The 21,640-nt window shown below is 37.7% G+C and overlaps 1 protein-coding gene across 2 annotated transcripts in view; it reads right to left on the bottom strand.

The window, feature by feature from the left end:
• The window catches only part of LOC103463086 (glypican-5-like), a 69,843-nt gene that overhangs the window by 3,670 nt on the left and 44,533 nt on the right, over nucleotides 1-21,640 (bottom strand). For both annotated transcript variants that reach the window (XM_008406222.3, XM_008406221.3), the window contains exons 9-10: nucleotides 16,568-16,709; nucleotides 1,148-1,254 (exon numbers count right to left, since the gene is read on the bottom strand). In XM_008406222.3, coding sequence (XP_008404444.2) covers nucleotides 1,148-1,254; nucleotides 16,568-16,709 — 249 coding nt within the window. The remainder of the gene's footprint in view (nucleotides 1-1,147; nucleotides 1,255-16,567; nucleotides 16,710-21,640) is intronic.

Here is a 21,640-nt window from a genome sequence, read left to right as displayed (position 1 = left end):
GGTGCTGGTCTTGGGTAGGTGGTCTTGACTACAACTTGCTACGTGCTTTGGTTGCATTTCACCACCTTTTCCATTTTTGTTGATTTCTTTATATGATATAGAATGTTATTTATGTTTGGGAGACAAATGTTTCCATCCTGTTTGATGCATGTCATATCTAATCTAACTATTTCGAGTAACACATAAACATGCTTTATCCTGGCATTTAACACATTTTTGTATATATCAATGAATGGATTAGTAATCAATTCAGCAAGTATTTACTTTTATACTTAATATTTTTAAACCAGTATTTTTACTTTTACTAAGTACAATGTTATGTTAGTTTTTTTACTTGATATTTTGTCTGTGTATTTGTACTACTACTTAAGTACATTTTTTGAGTACTTTCTCCACCACTGAAAATAAGAATAAATAAATATTTGAACGTCGTGGAAATGGTGCCTCATCTTTACAGTTTACTTCCCTCATCTTCTTCAGCCCCCAAAAAATAAGATTATTTCAATGTCTCTGGTTCAGGAGCATCTTAAATTAAAAAATGTGGAAGTTTTAGGTAATATTTAAACTTTTGTAGTTATTAAATCTCCCCCAAAGTTGGATTTGCTTCACAATCCTCTCAAGGTTGTTTTTCCTTCCACTCAACATTCCATCTGCTTTCCTACTGCATTCTTACTTTTTGGTCTTTTGCTATTATATTCCAGTTTTCTAAGAAGCTGAACATTGGGTTTTCATCTTTTTTGAACTGAAACTACATTTTTGTGGTTTTCTTCAGCATTATGTAGAAAATGGTGTAAAATATTTCACGTACAAGATGATCTGTGACTTTCATCTTTTATTCTGCATCATTATCACATTATACAAGGAGCCACATATGTGAGAGAAGTAAAACTTTAAATCTCTGTTGCAGTTGGGTGATTAAAACAATATGTAAACTGTTGGAATAGCAGACATTCAAGGGCTTCAATAATATAAAAATATCTCTCATGAAATCCAAAAAAAGACGTCAAAAGTCAAGAAGAACATCTTTCTAAAACATTTCCAAGTGCTGCATTACTTAAAAAGTGAAAATGATCCAAAGTATGAGAGCGAATTTCAGAAATATTGTCCTTTCAGTAACTTGATCTGTTAGAAGTCTGTGTTTCTTTACCTGGGGAGGTGAATTTTGAACTGGAGGAACTGGAGGAACTGGGCGACGGGGAGCGACAGGAGCCACGTCTTTCGCTTCTGGACTACGGCCGCTCGAGGAACCGTCGCCTGAATGTAAAAACATTTAAAAGCTCATTACACAGACTGTAGTAAAACCAACAAAAATAATGTTTTTGGGTTTTTTTTTTGTGTACTCTCTGACCCCCCACTGGGAAAACTTACAAAACAGAAAGTCATGTTCTCGCGTTTTGAAACAAGTTGAATGTGAGAAAATGAGGCAAAATAAAATTCAGTCAGAAAAAAATCTAACAGAAAAAAAAGAAAGAATAAAAAACCAACTAACTGTCTGCTTATGTAAAAGACGTTACTTCTGTTTACTGTAACTGCTGTTAAAGTTCTATGCTTTTATTTTGGTAACTTTCTTTATAAGGTTGCTATGGCAACAGAACACAGTTCTAACTGAGAAAGTTAACGGCAGCAAAACTGATAAAAAAAAAAGCTACTTAATTTCTTAGCTTCGGTCAGTAATGAAGTTTATTTAAGTGTCTTAAAATGTTTGTGGAAAATTCTGTGAAAAAAAACCGGTTGTAATAAAAAAAAAAAATCTGTTTCTATCCAGCTGCACTCTTGTTTACGACTTCGTTTTGCTCTCTCTCACTCTCTCACAACAAGGGATTCCGTTGCCTAGCAACTGATTCAGCCAATAGGATGAGAGCTGGTGGAGGCGACGTCTTTCTTTGGCTGAGCTTGTTTCCTGCTAGCTTGTGCGCTTCTGTAACTACGACAGGCAGCTGCATCTTCCTCATCCGGCGCAGAAACAAAGTTTTGAGAGAGAGCAGAAGTTTTGAGCGTAAACATCGCAGATTTTGAGAGCAACGACATGAAACCCTGCTCTTAAAATAGAAATGTAAGCTCTTGATTTTTGGCAGTTAGATTCTCCCATAGTATGGCAAATATTAGCCTTTCTAGAGCAAAAAAAACACTTTTAATGTCAAACTGACAGTAAATAGTTTAGGGTGTGGTAGAAATTTTAAAAAGATACATAAATTGAAACACTAGTCAGAAATAGCCCCCCCCCAAAAAAGAAAAAACAAATGATAGAAAAAAAAGGCAGAAAAAAATCAGGAATGGAGAAAGTTGAAAAATCCAACATGAAACGTAACTTTTATATTAGATTAGCTTTGACAGAAACAAAAATATTAAAATAATGCATGTAAATTTTGCACAGCTTCACCACTTTATGCTTCAGCACAGCTGGATGCATCCCGACAGGTAAAACTGAATCCAACAAATACGTTTTCTCCACAAAACAATTTAATTACCGCCACGTGTCTTCATCTCTGCAGAGTCTATCTTTTATGGAGCTAAAACAAATCAAGTAAAGAACATCTGCTGCTGTAAAAAACAAATCCCGGTTTGTGAAAATGTTTTCTATTTCTGCTTCTAGTCTTCTGATTGCACAAAAAACATCTTGCACAACTGAAAGTTGTGTTGTTGCTGCTAAAACATGAAGGATTTATGGATTTCACCCCAAACACCCACAGGCTGACAGAGCGCAGCCTCTCACATTAGATACATAAACACACACACAGATGTTCAGAACGTTCCTTCATTTACCTGGTACGCAGCTAAAGTGAAACAGCTACTTTTTAAAAAAATGAATGTGTGTGTTGGCAGCGGTCCATGTCCCTTCTGGGAGAAACTCAGGTAAATGGCTTGATTACAGCAGGAGAGAAAACAACGGCGCTGCTGGAAAAGAGAGCTCAACACACACCCACACACATTCACGCAGCGACATTCCTGTGTTCACCTGCGCTGTAAAAAATGCACTCACACAGCAGGCTGCCTCTTTCTTCCTAATATCTTGGTGACACACGCAGGCGTGCACACACCTGCTCAGGGAGAAACCCGATTCTGTCTGTAACAATGCACATTGTATCGCTGCACAATGGACAAAGAGCCAGTTTCAGCCGCAAAGGAATGAGGGAGGGGGCTTACATATGTACAGTCACTCTGGCAAATATTATATCTTGTTATGTTAAATTATACTAAAATTATGATAGCTGGAAGAACACATTTCTGCCAAAACTCAAACATTTTGAGATTAATCTAAGAAAGTTTCTAGAAATAAAGGAAAAGTCAAAAAATATGCCAGAAAAAAACCTGAAATCTTTAGATTAACCTCAGAAGAAAAAATAATTCCTGAACTCAGAACATTTTTAAAAAATTCACAAAATTTTAACTTTTGAAACTTAGAAATTTCCAAGTTTTTTCTAGAAAATGGCTGAAATTAAACTAAAAATTTCTGAGGTTTTCTGGTGGATATTTTGCAAGAAAATCACTCAAAAAAGTCAAACATGTGCAACTTTTCAAACTAAAAAATGTCCAATTAGAAAATTACAGAGATAATTCTAAAAAAATTAAAAATAAAAAATTGTTGGCGGAAATTTCAGAGCTCCAAAAGTCGGAAATTTGCAAGAAAAAAACCTGAGAAATTTTGAGATCTGTTTGAGAGAAATCTTTGAAATGCCTGAACTCAAAAAATTCCTAAATTCCAAAATTTGCAACTTTTGAAACTAAGAAATTTCCACGTTTTTTCCTAGATTTTGGAAAGTTTTTAGCAGAAGTTTATTCTTTTTTTCTACCTATTCTACTTAACATCATATAAAACAAAAGCATTGCAGTACGGATGATGGCAGATATGGTTTTATTTTCATTTATGCAGATAATTAAGAGGATTTATTTAGGCCAGTTAGGAATCTTTAATTTACTGCCTTGGAAAATATCCTTTTGTTTCAATTAGAACCAAAACTTCAGTTTCTTTCTTCAGTTTTAGTGCAGTAAATCTATTTTTTCTCAAATATAATATCACTTTTGGCATTAATGCTCACAGATGAACATCATTCCATCATTAATCCATTCATCAAGAACCATCTTTTGCGACCATGGCAGGTGTTTCTCTATAAGTTCCCACAATGTTTAATTTTTGATCATTCTTCCAGAAGTGCATTTGTAAGGTCAGACACTGATGTTGGATGAGACGTCCAGGCTCAAAATTTTCACTCAAATTTATTCCTAAAAAAATTATCTGACAAAGCCTACGAGTAGCTGCTTACACTTTTTCTTCATCAGTTTTAAATATGCGTTTGTCTTGCAGGTACCAGAGGGATGATAATGGGTGCAATATGGAGATGTGTGCCCCTTTCTCCAGCTAAATATGTCTGGAGAAAGCCTGGACTGTTTCCTGCAGATATCTGGTAAAATCTCTGGTTGATATGAAGCGCTTCGCAGCTGCACTTCTTTTTATTTAATGCAAGTTGTTTTTTAAATTTGAATATCAGATCAATTATTTTTCATAAGTCACAAACCTTTCTCTAATATTGAAATTGCGAGGTTTGTTTCTAAGCAACAAAGCAGAATAGATGACCTACAGCGTATAGACTAAAAATATGCACACACAGACAGGCAGAGTGGAGGCAGGTGATGAAGAATGTCACTGAATCCATTCATGGGGTACCATAACCTTTACTGCAATGAATCACATGCATCTGCTGAAGCGAGAGCAATAATAAGAACTCAGGAGTGACATTTGAAGGACCCTGTCAGTGAACTGAAGAGCTGGGCAGCTTACATCCAGGTCAGGGCTATAACAGATAACACGAAGGCTCCAGCATTGTTCATGTCATGCAGGACGTGAGCAGCACAGCCGCTCCATTCATGCACGGTTTGCATCCCCACAGGAGCTGAGCTGACACTTTACAAGGACTGACGCCAACGGTAACCGCTTTCTTTCTGCGGGGGTTTTAAAGGAGCAGCTAGAAAAAGCAAACAGACGGCGTTTCTCCAAGCAGATATATAAATACATACGTCTCCGTTTCAAGAGTGGACTGTAACTCAGATACTTATAGAAAATAATAACGTGAAAATTGAGCAGGATTTGGAGCAAAGAGTCCAGTCATGGGTGGCAGCGACAGTTTGACTCAGGAGGGGGAGGAACATAAATCATAGCCAAATGTTTACTAGATTGCTGCTTCTCTTGCTTGTGCCCCGCCCCCTACCAATGCCGCCACACATTTTAATTACCAAACTTGTTATTCTGGAGTCTTACTGTAAACATATGAATTAGGGCTGTAGTGATACAATAATCTCACGACACGATACACGATATTCTGCTCACGGTACGATATATATATTGCGATATTCAGCAAACGATACATTTCAATACACTTTTGCGATTTTCTGAATGATTTTAGAGGGACAGAGTGATTTTGGTGACATTTTGTGACTGTTATAGAGTTGGATTGAATTAATTTAACTGAAAATTGATTAAAAGCACCAACTACACAATACCTGGCTCTGGTTGGACACAGACTTAAAGTCGACAGCTGGACAAAATGAATCTAAGAAGTGGTGAGAAAAAATGTTTCTTTTAGTTGAAACAGTACAAACTGTAGCTTACATGCATTTGTAAAGTAAATAAAGTGCATAAAGTACCTGCTCTGAACAGTTTGATACCTTTTTAACCTCGACACTTAACATCTGAAGGAATCACTCTGAGCCTGATGACCTAATCACTCTCCCGACGAAGCAAGCAGGGAGTGAGCAAGGTGACAGCTGGATGTTACAATACTTGCGGATGAAAAACGATTTTTTTCTAGGATAGAAAATATCGATATATATCGCAAAATCGATATTATTACACAGCCCTAACATGAATACTGAACAAAGCCTAATACTTTGAACTTAATGCTATAACGACTTGTTCTGCATGTACCTGGAAAAAAAGAGGCTGTTCCAATTTTTCACTTCTGATACCGATGCAGATATCTGAGGTTTAGTATCGGCCGATATCGATCCAATGCAGAAAAACCGATACATTTACCTAAAACTTTTCTGTTTTTTTCAAACACAGACATAAATGCACTGAACTGTAAATTTATTTGATGAGGTAAAAACAAACCAATAGCTTAATAAGCCTAATCAAACATGTAAAAACAACTTTGATTTGTTCAGTCAGTGAAATTTACAGTCAATGTGAAATAAATAATAAAGAAACCGAAACAAAAACAAAAGGTTGATTTGTCAAACATGTAAGAAATAAACAAACCTCATTTCAAATGGTTTAGAAAGTGCAGTTAGGAACTCTAAAGTTAATGTAAAATAAATAATAGAGCATAATGTCGATCAGCACAAAGCATAGAGTTAGACTGAATAGATCTGCCCTATGGATCAGCCTCATTGTCACAATACACAATCTAGAATTTAGTTTGTTTTATTATCTGGACCGATACAGATTTTAATATCAGACCCAAACATTTAAGACAAGTAAATCACATCTGAACCAAGAAATAAATAAAAAGAACTATTACGTATGTTTAATGTTGTGTGTATGGAAAATATAAAAACTCATATTCTCATTCATCACTGTGTGGTGTTTTAGGTGGTTTCTTTAGTTTATGAAGATAAAAACAGGAAACAAAAGTCTGACTTATAAAACATGTGGACAAGGATTCAACTAGGTAAATGTGTTATCATATTATAATCTGTTATTATCATATTATAATGTGTTATTATCATATTATAATGTGTTATTATATTATAATGTGTTATTATCATATTATAATGTGTTATTATCATATTATAATGTGCTATTATCATATTATAATGTGTTATTATCATATTATAATGTGTTATCATATTATAATGTGCTATTATCATATTATAATGTGCTATTATCATATTATAATGTGTTATTATCATGTTATAATGTGTTATCATATTACAATGTGTTATTATCATATTATAATGTGCTATTATCACTTCAAATAATGACGTTAAAAACGAGAAAGCAAAGCCAAGAGCCAACATTTCCGTAAGGCTGTTCTTTATAAACAAAATCTACCTTTTGTCATGTTGATAGTAGTTTCTATGCGAACATTATCAATAAAATTATCCACAGATGCATCCATCTAACGAAAGTTAACATTTATATAATTGTGCTAAATTATCTGCCTCTTATGCATTTTTCTGATAATATTTCTGAAACAAGTGAGGATTTCTCAAAGATAGAATCCAATAAGTCAGTTTACACAACAAAGTGACAGCAACGGTGAATATGTGTGTGTGTGCAGTGTGTGTGTGTGTGTGTGTGTGGGCGCACATATGTGTGTGTTTATAAGTGACAAAAATTCATTAATAAAGGTGTCTGACATTAACTGAAGTACACTGTACACGACTGTCATTTTAGGCTCTAGTTAGGACAAATGCTTCAGCCTCTCAACACACACACACACGCCTACACACACATGTTGGGAGGTGACCTTGAGCAGTCTGGGCTGATGTGTGTGTGTGTGTGTGTAGGTGTGTAAATGTATCCCCAGCGTTTCCAGCTGAATCAGTAATGAGCATTTCATTACTTCAGCCTCAGTTCTCCAGGGAGGCGGCACTCTCTCACTCTCTCTCTCTCACACACACACACACACACACACACACACACACACACACACACACACACACACACACACACACACACACACACACACACACACACACACACACTCACTCACTCACACATGTTTGCATGACTATCTTTGTGGGGACTCTCCATTGACTTCCATTCATTTCTACAGCCTAAACCTTACCTTTACCCTTTTCCTAACCCTCACATTCCTAACCCTAACCCTAACCAAAACTCAATTCACACCTTAGTCCTAACTCTGACCCCTGACCCAAAAACAGGGTTTCCCCTTGTGGGGACCAGGCTTCGGTCCCCACAAGGAGCAATTGGTCCCCACAACGTAGCATGTCAGGAAAATTGTCCCCACAAGTTATTACAAACAAACGCACGCACACACACACAAAACGATGTTTGTACATATTAGAATAAAATATTTAATAAAATTAAAAGTAAAAATGGGTTATGTGACTAAATCCTGAACTTCTTCCAGATGTTAAATGAGCTGTAATAGATAAATGGTGGTGATATCAGAGACAGACATAAGAATTATGAACATATCTGAACCACATGAGCTAATAAATGTCGTGGTATTTACATTTGTAGCCATTCTTATAAAGGACTTAACATTAATGTTACTGCTTTATCCCTTTGAAATATATATTTATATAAAATCTATTCATTCAGAGGAAAAACTTACTGATTTACATACTCACCTGTAATATTTCCTATAAATAAAACTTATAAAGCATTTTTTTAATGTGTACTTTATTTCTTATGTCGGTCTGTATCTAATGTTTTTGTCTGTAAGGTGTAAATAATGACAGACACCAATTTCTCTTACCCATTTTGCAAAATGGTCCAAAAAATTCAGTAATTCAGTAAAAGCGTAAAGAAAAAAAAGCAACTCGTCTTTACAAAGTAACAGCAATAATTAAAATGTGTAAAAGTGAAGCTGTGGCAAAAACTGTTGAATAACCAAATTTGTTTTGCTAACATATTCTGTGAAAATGATATTAAGGAAAACCAGATGTAGAAAATGTTTTCAGAGTTAAAAGATTACAACAGAACCAATAATATTTCACCAGGGTTTGATTTGTATCTAAAAAAAAAAACATGAAAAATGAAGCAGCCTTTGAGTTTTCTCTTACAAACATGTCAGAGAGTAAGACAAACCTCAACGTAACATCGAAGCGGCAACTGATTTGTTGAAAATAAATATTTTTGGACTTCAAATTCAACTTTGATTAATGTCTTCTCATTAGCTGCTTCCATCCTGTCGCCCCGTCTAACGCTCAGAGGCTCGAACACGTTTTAATCTCTGCTGAGCCTCTGCAAGGAACAAAATCATAAAAGAGACTCTAGACTCTCCAGTGGGAAACTTGTTATTATCAATTTCATGCTGTGCAAGAGCCTATGACTAATGCAAAAAAGGCTTCTTGGAAAAAATGATTAATATATGACCTTAAATGCTTCAAAACAACGACAAATATGAAACATGCAGCTTATAGCCTTAACTATGAGACACAGCACATTTCTTAGGCTTCACTTTGATAAGCTGGATGTTATAAAATGACATCCTGAGCTTTAATATTATCAGAAAGTAAAACATAATTATGCACATACACTTTATATTTGAAAAGCATTGTTTCTTCACTACGATTCTGTGGAAAGACACAAACAGGTCAGAAGAACGAAACCTGATTCGATTCTGTCCTAAATCACCTGCTGTGATCATGCACGGTATCACTTTGACGTTTTTGATTTAACTGATCAAAAATCAATATGTTATTTAATTGTAAGAATTCATTGACATTTTAACAGGTGGTGAACAGGTTTTATCCAGACGTTCTGGTTAGGAGATTTTGATTTGACCCAAAACTAAAATGATTTTCACACCCCCGTCGTAAAACACGACATTTTTCCCACGTGTCGTCAACATTAAGGAATTATTTACTTAAAACAAGCCTCTTATAAGATATCTGCACTAGAAACTAGAGCAAAAATACTGGGTAGGATTTTGTGTTTTTGCAGTTTTTCCATATCAACACATTCATAGGAAAATGTGAATCCCTGTAACGTTTTTCCTAGTTGAAAGATTATTTCTAGATTTCGATGGCTTTTAAAACGTGCACTGAAATTATCCGCAAGACTTGAGACGACAGATGGAGATTTAATAACTTTATTATTTCTCTTTTTAGCAGCACAAGCACAGCATCACAGGATCACTTTTCAAATAAACAACACCTTGTGCTGCTTTGTTTTGCTCCGTTTTCCCAAGGTCGCATTCTTGGAGGTTAATCGCCGCCTCCAGAAGAATCATAAAACCTCTAAAAGACAAAAAAAAAAATAAAAATGAGATGAAATCTTAGGCTTAAAGCCTGCGAGGGACTCGGATTGATCAGAGGTGGATGAAAAGAACAGAGTCGCGTCGCTCTTTGAAGGCCGAACAACAAACCCAGGCGGGGAAGGTGTTGCTGGAGGTTGCAGCCAGACAAAGCAAGGGCAGCAGGCTTTCTGAAAAGGTCAAGAGGCTGAATAACAGCTTCCAGCAGCGAGGGCCACTAATAAACTGATGCGTGAACAAACTCACTCAGGTGTGCAGAATAACGGAGGCTGACAGGAGGCGATTTCTGCAGTGTGAAACACATCATGTAAAGTTCACCGCTTTTATCTCTGCGGGGGTTTGGAGCAAAACAGACGACCACTATTCTCTTCTGACGAGTAAGAGGGAAGTGAATATTTATTACTTTAATGAGCAGCATCTTCCCTGAGGATCTGCCATTTAGCTCCACCGCTTATTAGCCACAGCCTCATGCTGAACGCATGAACGTTTAGCGCGTCATTTATGATCGATTTTCTTTCCTTCTGCAGCCTGTTACCTTCTGCTCCCCTCCTGCATTTATTTGAACCAGCCACAGTTAGCATTGAAAATGCGACACTGAGCCAAAAAAAAGGGTAAAAACAATTACGAAAAGAGAAATTTTAACAGAGCCTGCAGATATCAATTACATCTTTCGAATTAACGTTATTGTGCATTTATTTTGGGAGAACGTTGGAATCCCAGAGTCAAACTTGTCTGAATTGAAATGTTCAAATCAGAGAATCAAAAAGTCTAGAAATCACATCATTGAAATGAAGTATTCATCAGAAAACCGGAAGAAAGTTGCACTGGTTTGTTTCTTAGAGTTTATCTTAGCAGAAACTCACTGGGTTTACAGCACAAAAATAAAAAAAAAGTCTGATTGCAACTCATAATAAAAAATCTTAAAGCTGAAAGGGATTTTTGCACTTTATGCCTCAGAGGTTTGAACAGAAAACAACTTAACCAGCATTGGAGTAGCATGGAAAATAAACTGCAGCTACATCATCAGTGATTGTAGGATGAAACACAACTTTGAGTCTGATCACCTTTGACCTCAGTCCACTGAACCTCCCTTTACATTTTTATGACTGGATAATATTCCGTTATAGCTAATATTGCTCATGACTGCTAAGCGTCAATCGTTTGTGCCACGATCTATTTCTGTAGCCCGCGCAGCGGCAGGCAGCGATTTTATGGTTTGTGAGGCGTTTATATGTTATCAGCAAAAATGATCCACGGCCAACAAATCAAATAAAGCAGAAACGGTGTGTTTCACCGGTAAAATGTCTGAATATTAAATCTTCTGAAGTGTTTCTTTAGCTCCGAAGAAAACATTATTTTACAGCTCGGATCATTCCAACTGAATTGTTCACTTAAGAATGTTTTAAAGTCACTAAAAGGAAACTTTTATTGCTCTACTGACACTGTAAAAATAGAGAACACAGATAAATCTGCTCTCAGGTGTGGAGGGAAACATTTACAGACAAAACAGGACGGATGGACGGGACGGACGGACGGACGATTTGCTAAAAAAAGAAAATCCACTTTTTGCTTGGTCAATAAGCCCTCGTCTCATCCCTTCCTCTGTCTCTTTCTCTCTTTCTTTCTTCCTCTCCTGCCATCATGAAGGGACCCGTGGGAAGTTGGACCACCTGGTAACCATGGTTACGGAGATCGAGCGGCCCTCGGTGAGAACGCAGCTCTCTTAAACGTGAACTCGCTTCCTCTCTGTGATGTCGGATGAAGCATTCCTGAATATTTCTCTTCCCGCAGCTTCTGGTCTGCTTCAGGGAAACGGTTTGGGGATTTTCCCAAACCGCTGCCAGCGATTGTTTCGTGACTAATCGGCACCTGGAGGTCACAGCACCGCATCACAGGTAACGGCTCAGTAATTACGCCGTCTAAGGATTTCATTTGTTACGAAGAAAAACTGAGGAGAGAGAAGAGAGGAGGCAACAACGCAGCGTCGCATTTTACATTATTGGCATGTTGGGGCTTCGACATGGAGATGTGCTGCAGAGGGACGGCTTGAAAAACAGAAATTAATATGTTTAATCTTGATAAGTTCTTGGAAAAATCTGATAAACATATTTGGTCACAAAATTATCAGTAAATGTTATCAACAGATAAATAACCAGGATCACAAGACGATTTAAGTCTTAATGGCCCCTGTAGGTTTGCGACCCAAGAGAAAAACAGACCGGAGCCAGCAGTGGTAGAGTACTCAATACTTTTCTTTTGTCTTTAGTTCAGTTCAGTTCAGTTCAGTATACAGCGTGGCATTTCAGGTCACAAACAAGAAGAGCAAAAAAAAAACTCCCTTTCACCTGAACCATCTGGCTTTTAAATGATTGGCTCCCACCAGGACTAATTGGAGGGGTGGAGACATTCACATTTTCAGACAGAAACAAACAAACATTTGCACTAAACTATTCCTAAACAATGTCTACAGTTACAATTAACTCAAACAAAAACTATCTGGGCCCAAACAAAATTCAAAATACATCTCTCCCCCCTCTCAGAAAATGGATTTTCCCAATGAGGCTGATTGGTATCACCAGGTCCTTGTCAGCACTGCTCATGGGCGCGCTTCCATGGCAACACATGACCAGGTGACCTCAAAGAGAGAAGAGGATTAAAACAAGTAAATAAATCAAAGTACTTCCCAAAACAATACATTTACACAAATAAATTAGAATTTATAAAACACAAAAAACAGCACCTGTTAGGGAGGGGGCAAATCCCTCACAGCCCCCAAACCCAAGAGCAGAACAGATTTTAACTAATTTCTAAAAATGATTCTTACCTTTAAACAATATTTAACAAGATGCTCCCTGATTTCAGATTAGAAAAATCTAAAATTTCTCTAATTTGAGATTATTTCTCAAATTAGAGTACAAACTAAGTCAAAACACAAGTTTAGGCTTAAAAAGTTTTGATGCATCCGTTTTATCAGACATAATTGTTGATCCACTGTGACCCATTTAGCCAAGAACCTGCAAAGATACTTCAATTTTCTTGCTGATTTTTGACGTAGTGAACTGATCCAAATCTGGTGTGAAGGCAAGAATCTATAAAACACAACGGATAACTCTCACAAACTGCAGTTTCAGCTCTACAAAAACACAATTACAACTAAAGTTGGACACAAACGCACAATCAGCAATCTGTGGGTTTCATTTTCCTTGTTTCTTATACAGCTAGAGTTTTGTTTCTGAGCTTTCCCTCACTCAAAAAAATAAAACTTCCCACATTTTGGCAATTCAGTTTCTGTTTTTAAGATTTTAAAGTTTGCACGTATGTATATGTATTCGTTTCATGGCCTTTTTTCTCTAAAATGAACATGGAGCTCATGATTTAATGTGCTGCAAAAACATAAACTACCCAAGTAGATAAAATAAACCACATGCCCATGCGTATCAGTGTGATTTGTGTGGTCCAGTGCAGCTCGTGTCACCACTTTACTCTCAGCGCATAAGGAGCTTGTTTACATGCAAATCGCCAGCTAGGAGGGAGAAATGGAGAAAATTCCTCTCCGTCCCTCTTTACCGTGATTCCATCTTCAAGAACTGACAAGAGTTCAAGAGATGTGATGCTAATATGCAGACACAAGCTCGGTAAATCATCGCCAGCAATTTCCCCCTGCAAATAACCAATGAACCAGATCCATCTCAGCAAGAGGAATGGGTTTCCACGGATGTGACACAACAAGGTCAGCGGAGAGTTTCTGACAAATGTAGCAGCAAATAAACGCCTCACTTTAAGAGCCGTTAGACGACGGAGGGAGGGATGAACCGACGGAAAACACGCATTTAAACGCAAATGAGTTGTGAAGAGATTCTCTAAACTGAACGTATTGCAAAAGGGAATTGCTGAGAAATTATCCTGAAAGCGTTTTTTCACAATGTGCAACATGAACTGTGTGATTATAACAACATATGTGGACAATGAAGCCTTGAATGAATCTGGTTTCTACTCTAAAAGCTTTTTAAATAAATTAAACGCAACGTTTACAAAGCATAGCACTAAAAATGTAAAAAGCCAACTCGTTTTTATGTTTTATTATATTAGTCATAGCTAATAACAGAATAACCGTAACTCCACCCTAACCCTATTTTAGAGGCTGTACTTTTGTACCAAGCAGTAAAACAACCATGATTTAGATTATTTAATCACAGAAATACTGTAAACCACAAAATTATGAACTCACATGGTCCAAACATGTTATTAAGACATAAATTAAGCAGCACAGAATAAAACTCAGCCCCATCTGAAAACACCAGAAATTCGGTTATCATAGCCTTCAGCATTTTTTCCCCACCTCACTAAAAAATCGTCCTCTTGCTTTGCTTTGCTTGCATCCCAGCAACTGCAAACCACTGACCCTCGCTGCAGAGTCATGCAGGATCAGAAAGCTCCACTCGAGGTTTACTCCGCTCCGCAAGAAGATGTTCAGCCACGACAAGGACGTCGCTGGGATGATGAATGCATCGGCGACCTTTAACCCGGCTGCACGCTACAGAAAGGACACCGCCAGGCTGCAGTAACAGTGAGCGAGACAAAGGCCTCTGGTCACAGGTAATTAGCTGGTGCAGCAGGAGAATGAATCCCAAATGATGGCCATCAATTTTCTGAAGCGGGGCTGCACAGTGGCGCAGTTGGTAGAGCTGTTGCCTTGCAGCAAGAAGGTTCTGGGTTCGATTCCCAGCCCCGGTCTTTCTGCATGGAGTTTGCATGTTCTCCCTGTGCATGGTGGGTTTTCTCCGGGTACTCCGGTTTCCTCCCACAGTCCAAAAACATGACTGTCGGGTTAATTAGCCTCTCCAAGTGTGTGTGTGCATGGTTGTGTGTCCTGTGTGTCTCTGTGTTGCCCTGCGACAGACTGGCGACCTGCCCAGGGTGACCCCGCCTCTCACCCGGTATGTTAGCTGGAGAGGCACCAGCACCTCCCGACCCCACTGAGGGACAAGGCTGTCAGAAAATGGATGGATGGATGGAATTTTCTGAAGCCATTTGATCTCAGACCGTAAAGCTTCTGTTCTATTCAGTTGTGCTACGTCTTCCAAGTGAAGTCGTGATCTTTTTACAAGCAGTCAGGGCGAATGTGTCAAACTCGAGGCCCGAGGGCCAAATCTGGCCCACCGCAGCTTTTAATGTGGCCCCTCTAAACTCCAGAGCGAAGCGTTTTACAGTATGTCTCCTGAATTTCCTGCTGCTGCCCAAACTTTGAATTTGCTTTCCTGAAAATGTTACTTCTTGATTTCTCTGAAGGGTTATTAAAACTGCAGCAATTTTAAATTAACAACATTCTGATTATCTAATTTCTAAAGCTGGGAAATCAAGAATTTTCCGTTGTTTTCCTGGCTCTGGTGTTGGTCCTATTTTTTATTTTACTGACGTAATTGAGTTTTATTTACAGCAAAAATACAGTGTCTCTTCACCGGCTTTATCCTTCTCTTCTGCAGAGTTTCTGCTCAGTTTCTGACCTACCAAAATATTTACCAGCATGAAAAGTAAAAGTAAATGATGGGTATATAAAAACTCCCAGATAATCGATTTCTGCTGTGGCATCCCTATAAAAACCACAGCAGATAATTATGGGACATTATTTTTAATGGAGCCTTCATTAGTGTTGTTGTTTTTGTTCAGACATTTCACTCGTTTTGGACCGAATCCAGTCTCTACCCCCGACTTCTCTAAATTTAACCTCTGGTTCAGGATCCTGAACGGTCCAGAATCTGGATCCAATCAGGTCCAGGAGGGTTCAGGGTCACGACGGTGGGACTTACCGGGTCGGACCAGGAACTGCTTACAGTTCTACTTCTTCTCATGACATCCCTGAGGATCATCTGGCATCACCTACCGCTACAACCAAGTTTCTTTACTTCAAAAAGCTGAATCAATCAATAATAAGTAAATGTTGTTGATTAATCCAATACAAACTCTGAATCTGCTCTGAAATCTACCACAAAGCAGTTTCATTTTTCATCTGAATATGGGTTCAAGAAGTGGGAAAATTGCATTTGAGCATTGATACCGAGCATAATTTCCTCATCAACAATTTAAACGACTGCAGGATTTTCGCTGCGCTCCCTTTGTGGAGCTGCATCAAAGCTCAGAGGGGTTCCCTGGATCTCCACATCTCCCTGTGACAGCCATGTTTTATGCATATGCTCACACACCATGAATAAACCAAAAGAAAATGAATAATCACTGTTTATTTTTACATTTGTGTGGCTGGGGCGACCTGGTTGTTCGTTCGTCATTTATCCAAACTCACACAGAAATAAACTGCAGAGACCAGCAGAAAGCGAGGAGGAGGAGGAGGAGGAAGTGAAGGAGCGGGAGCGAATCTGACTGAGCATTTTCCCTGCTGGCACTAAATATGTAAAGGCTGCAGCATATTCAGATCTGCAGGCCAGTGAACCATATGTCTGTGTATTAATGAGCTAATTATGTAAGTACATGTGAATGGAGTGTGTTTGGTGCATGAACAGGACGTGTATTTGCACCAGGTCTGTTCCTGTGTGGGTGTGTTTGCCATTGTTTATTCCTCTCTTCCCACATGCATGTCTGCATGTTTGTCTGCACATGTGACTCACCAGAGCTCTCTTCACCAGATGCTCCACAGCCATCCTCATCATCGCAATCTCCTCCGCCGCTTCCATCTGGCAGGGCGCTCCCTCCGTCCTCTTCGCCTCTTCCTCTCTTCCTGCTTGCCCAGCCGAGGTCCACCAACAGCTCCTTCGAAAACCGAAACAAAAATAAATCTGACTTGGAAATCTGCAGAGCACCTGGGTGAAGTAAAAACATTTGTAGTTCAAGCAGGACCTCAGATTAGCATCAAATCTCAAACGTTGCTAAGATTTTCTGTGGCGAAAGTAGAAAAACGCTTTGAAATATTTTAAATTCAAACTATAAATGTTCAATCAATCTGATCCTTTAGGCATTTCTTAATGTTCTGCATTGATGATCAACTGAAACGGCATTGAATCAACAAAACACAGTAAACCTGCTAGCTTAGCACTTCATCAAAATAAGATACTGAAACTCTGGCTGGGTGTTGAGAGCAAGTTACTGGAGAAACAAAACCAGTTAAATTGATCACATTTAGCTGAATTTAATGATTTAAATGATTTCGACTTTGCTCTAAATTTAACCTGTAATTTACCCAGAATCAAAAGAAGCTCGTATGCCAGTACAGGTCTGGAAAAAAAAATGAAGAAACCACTTAAAATGATCGGTTTCTCTGGTTTTACTTTCTATAAATAAATGTTTGAGTAAAATTAACATTGTTCCTTTATTCTACTGAAAACATGTCCACGAAATTTCAAGCAAAAATCCAAGAAAATGAGAAACGGTGAAAAAAGATGCAATGCTTTCAGAGCTAAACATGTTTATGTTCATTTAAAAACATCAATGCCAATGTTTTAACTCAGAGAGAGTTCAGAAATCAGTGTTTGGTGGAATAACCAGCAGGTTTTCATTGGGGTTCAAAGCAATGAAGCTGAAAATGTTTTGGCTTTTTAACCACACATAGCAAGAACCATCTAAATTCCTGATGGATCAATGACAAGAAGCATAAAAAGAGCAAATGATGCAATTTTAACCCGTTTAGGTCTGCAATTATAAAGGTTCGCATGAGCTTATTTTTACATTTTTGGATGCTGCACAGCCATTATTTGGAGCATTTCAATAACCAATACATCAGTACAATCCTTATATCCAGGTCTTTCACAATTTATATGTTATTAATCCATAGCAACAAAATAAAATGCTAAAAACTGCAAAGAAAAATCACAAAAACGTAATTCGGTTCATAGTTTTTTTCAATACATTGCAAATATAACAATTGCCTAAGTTTATTTCTCAAACTTGTTCATGAACTTGTTCATTTATTGTGTTCAACATTAAACCAGTGCAATCAAACTTGTGAAATCTGGCAAAATAATATAAATAGGAATAAAATTAGGAGACAGCAGCCTGTGTTAGCTCTGCCATGGGCAAAAACACTGTGGGTAAAATATAAAATATAAATGTGGCACACATGCTGTTCATCGTCTAAATCAATTCAGCACATCACTAAAATACACTTTTCAAAGTTCTTTCTGGAAGCAGGACAAGCATGAACAGCTCTGAACTTAACATTATTATTTCTGAGAGGCGCAAAGCAGCTGTGGAAACACCAGGATCCGAGGGAAAACCCGGACACGGAGCGACGGACTGTGGATGATTCACCAAAATCCCCACCAACACGTTACGTTACACCCTGTTTCCACCACTGGGTCAAGAGGAAAACGTGCAGATCCGACTGTCATCCCCTTCTTATTGGAGGCCCAAGAAGCCAAAATGTCCAGAGGCTGTAAAACATCAGAAGGTGATTTAACTTGAAAATGAAAGTCCACCTGCTGCCTTGAAACATGTCAACAAGAAAACAGTTTTGGTTTTAACTCAGAAACTAAAGTTCATGAAGGTGATTTAACGACAAAAGAGGAGTTCTCCAGAACATTGTTTTTTAAGTTCAACAATCTGGGGTTGTGGGCTGCACAGTGGTGCAGTTGGTAGAGCTGTTGCCTTGCAGCAAGAAGGTTCTGGGTTCGATTCCCAGCCCTGGTCTTTCCGCATGGAGTTTGCATGTTCTCCCTGTGCATGGTGGGTTTTCTCCAGGTACTCCGGTTTCCTCCCACAGTCCAAAAACATGACTGTCAGGTTAATTGGCCTCTCCAAATTGTCCCTAGTTGTGTGTGTGTGTGTGTGTGTGGATGCTTGTGTGTCCTGTGTGTCTCTATGTTGCCCTGCCTCTCGCCCAGAACGTTGGCTGGAGAGGCACCAGCACCTCCTGACCCCACTGAGGGACAAGGGCGTAAGAAGATGGATGAATCTGGGGTTGCGAGTTTTAACATAAAGCTGCAATTTAAACCATTTCTCTATTAAAATAACGACTTTTTTTTACTGCAGAATAATTTAATTTTTCATTTCAAATCGCATGAACAAAATTTCTGATGTGATAATGAATTTTATTTATCAAAAACGTTTAGTGTGAACAGGACATTAAAATAAACATTTTCCTTAACAAAACACAAAACTCAACGCACTTCCATGTCAGGATACAAAAACACGCCGCTAAGCATTCTGGGAAACAGTTCCCACTCCTGTGTTTTTCTTCTTTCAGTTTTTTAAGTGCTAAGATGTTTTACAGTGTAAAACACCTGATCCACGGTTTCTGCACCTGCTGTTTATTTACCAATGAAACCATGGAAACCACATACCGAATCCTTTTTTAAAGGACAAAATCCCTTTATCACACGTGATTTAAAAGACTTCTTGTTTTAATTTAAGTTTCAATGTTTATTTTTTTGTGTGCGTTTTTTCACAAAAGTAAATTGCTAAATCTTTAAACTGAGTTGTTACTATTGTAAAATTTAAACTGATTTTAGGCAGTTTTGCTTTAAGGAAACAAAAAAAAGCAAGAAGGACGACAAAAACGTAAATAATATGTATTTAGCTATTTTCAAAATTTCTCTAAACCCTGAAAAACAACTTAATCTAAGAATTTACATAGTAAAAGGTGTTATTACTTATGATTTTTATTAATACAGAGCCAAAAAAATAACCTTGATGTATGGAAACTATAAGAACAAAGTTCTGTGGTTGAATTATTCGCAAATAATTTGATATTTTCTTTAAGAAATCTTTCGTTATATTACAATAACAATATATTTTCTTGTTTTCACATAATAAGAGAAAAGTGTTGCATCACAGACGATATTATAACATTACTGACAATTTAATTTATTTCAATAAGTCAACTAAAGTGAAACAAACCATACAGATTATCAATACTCAGTGTGATATTTTCAATCTATTTAAATTTCTTCTATGTGTTTTATAAACATTCAGAGGTTATTATTTATAGATTTATCAGATGAAATTGAGTTTTGCAAAAACAGAAAACAAAACATTGCAGTACTTTCACAGCAGGTCGGTAATAAATTTTAATAATCCGGTGAGTGAGATGCGACTAAAAATCTATTTTAACATTATTTGTGTTTACTTGCCCTGTAAATCATGCATTTCTTGAGTAGAAGAAGAAACTGCGTTACTGTAATGTGATACAAACTGAAGGTCAGAACAGAGGAATGAAAGTATTTTAATGAGTCCATCCTGTCATCCACTGTCACTTTGTTAAAACTAAAATCTGCTCCTCTGGGTTCATTTGGCTCGTCTTCATTGGCTGAGCACAAATCCTGACTGGTGCTGTAAATGACTGAATAAAATCCCAGTAGACCAGTGGTTCTTAGCCTTTTTTTGAGGTACGGAGCCCCCCAGTTTCATATGCGCATTCACTGAACCCTTCTGTAGTGATAAATAAAATATGATTTTTTTCCCCCCCAAATTCAAGACATAGGGGTGTCTTGAATTTGACAGACTAGAGTCTAGTCGGGTCACTCCATGATTACTAAGTCTTCTTAAAAGGTAGAGTCTCTGAGAACAGTTCTTGTTTTCAGCAAAGTTGAGCTGAATGTCCAGGAACGACCCAAGGTATTTAAAATTTGACACAGTTTCAACAGGTTGGAGAGAAACTGGAACCACTTTAAGGTCTTTAGGTGTTTAGATCATTTAATTAGCTCTACATTCTTAAGAGAATGAAAAATTAATAATAAATAATAAAGACTTTGCAGTATTCTGATTTAGTAATGTAATTATATTAGTTATGTTACCACCCCCATGCCACTAGAGGCAGTAGCAACCCCGAAAAGATGCGAATAAGGAGCAGATTTAGAACACCGAAAGCTGCAGAATGTGGTAAAAACTGTGAGCTTTGCTGAAGTAAATAAAGACACAAGTTCAAATCCATGCTAAGAGTAGAACTCCTTCAATCAGGGCTCCTCCGCAGCTCTGATTGGCTAAGCAATGTAACGTGATCCTCTGATTGGCTAAGCAATGTAACGTGATCCTCTGATTGGCTAAGCAATGTAACGTGATCCTCTGATTGGCTAAGCAATGTAACGTGATCCTCTGATTGGCTAAGCAATGTAACGTGATCCTCTGCAGCAAGTGATGGCAAAGCGGGGCGTCATCTACTGAGTAGATAAAGAAGCTTTTATCAGACTTTATTACACATGATACAAACCAGAAACAGAAAAAAAAAAAAAAGTTCCTGAAATGATTAAAATTCCAGAGATGCTTCCTTCTCCTGTTTCATATTTCCATCCATCTCTCATCCTTGTTGTGGGAGAATATAAATGGCAAACGACAGACAGGAATGATAATTAATCAATGGCATGCATTAACTTGTACTTCAGACAAATAGCAACCTTTAAAAACATGCCGCTGCGCCAGTGAGCGCGATAATAATGCAACACTAAACTTCTAAATGACAATGAAAGCTCATTAAAATACACATTCAATTCTGTTTTTATAAAGTGGAGCAAATAATACGGAGGCCCCTTAGGGACATGGGAAAGCATTTTTCTTTTGCGTTCCCTCGCAATTGGCAAATTCACCACACAGTCACAAATGTCAATTTAAAATTTCACTCAACAAACTGATTTTAACTTGATTTATTCTTACTGAAAAAGGTGGGAAAAGTGGATCAACAATCTACGGCTAAAAACAAGAGGTGAGTTTGCAGCGCCTCTTTCAAACTAAACTGATTGAAAGGATTTAATTTT

The sequence above is a fragment of the Poecilia reticulata genome, chromosome 4 (assembly GCF_904066995.2).
Source record: "Poecilia reticulata chromosome 4, P_reticulata-male-v2, whole genome shotgun sequence".
In the NCBI taxonomy this organism is placed as follows: domain Eukaryota; kingdom Metazoa; phylum Chordata; class Actinopteri; order Cyprinodontiformes; family Poeciliidae; genus Poecilia; species Poecilia reticulata.
The sequence above is the reverse complement of the archived record's forward strand: the minus strand, read 5'-3'. Positions and strand labels throughout refer to the sequence as shown.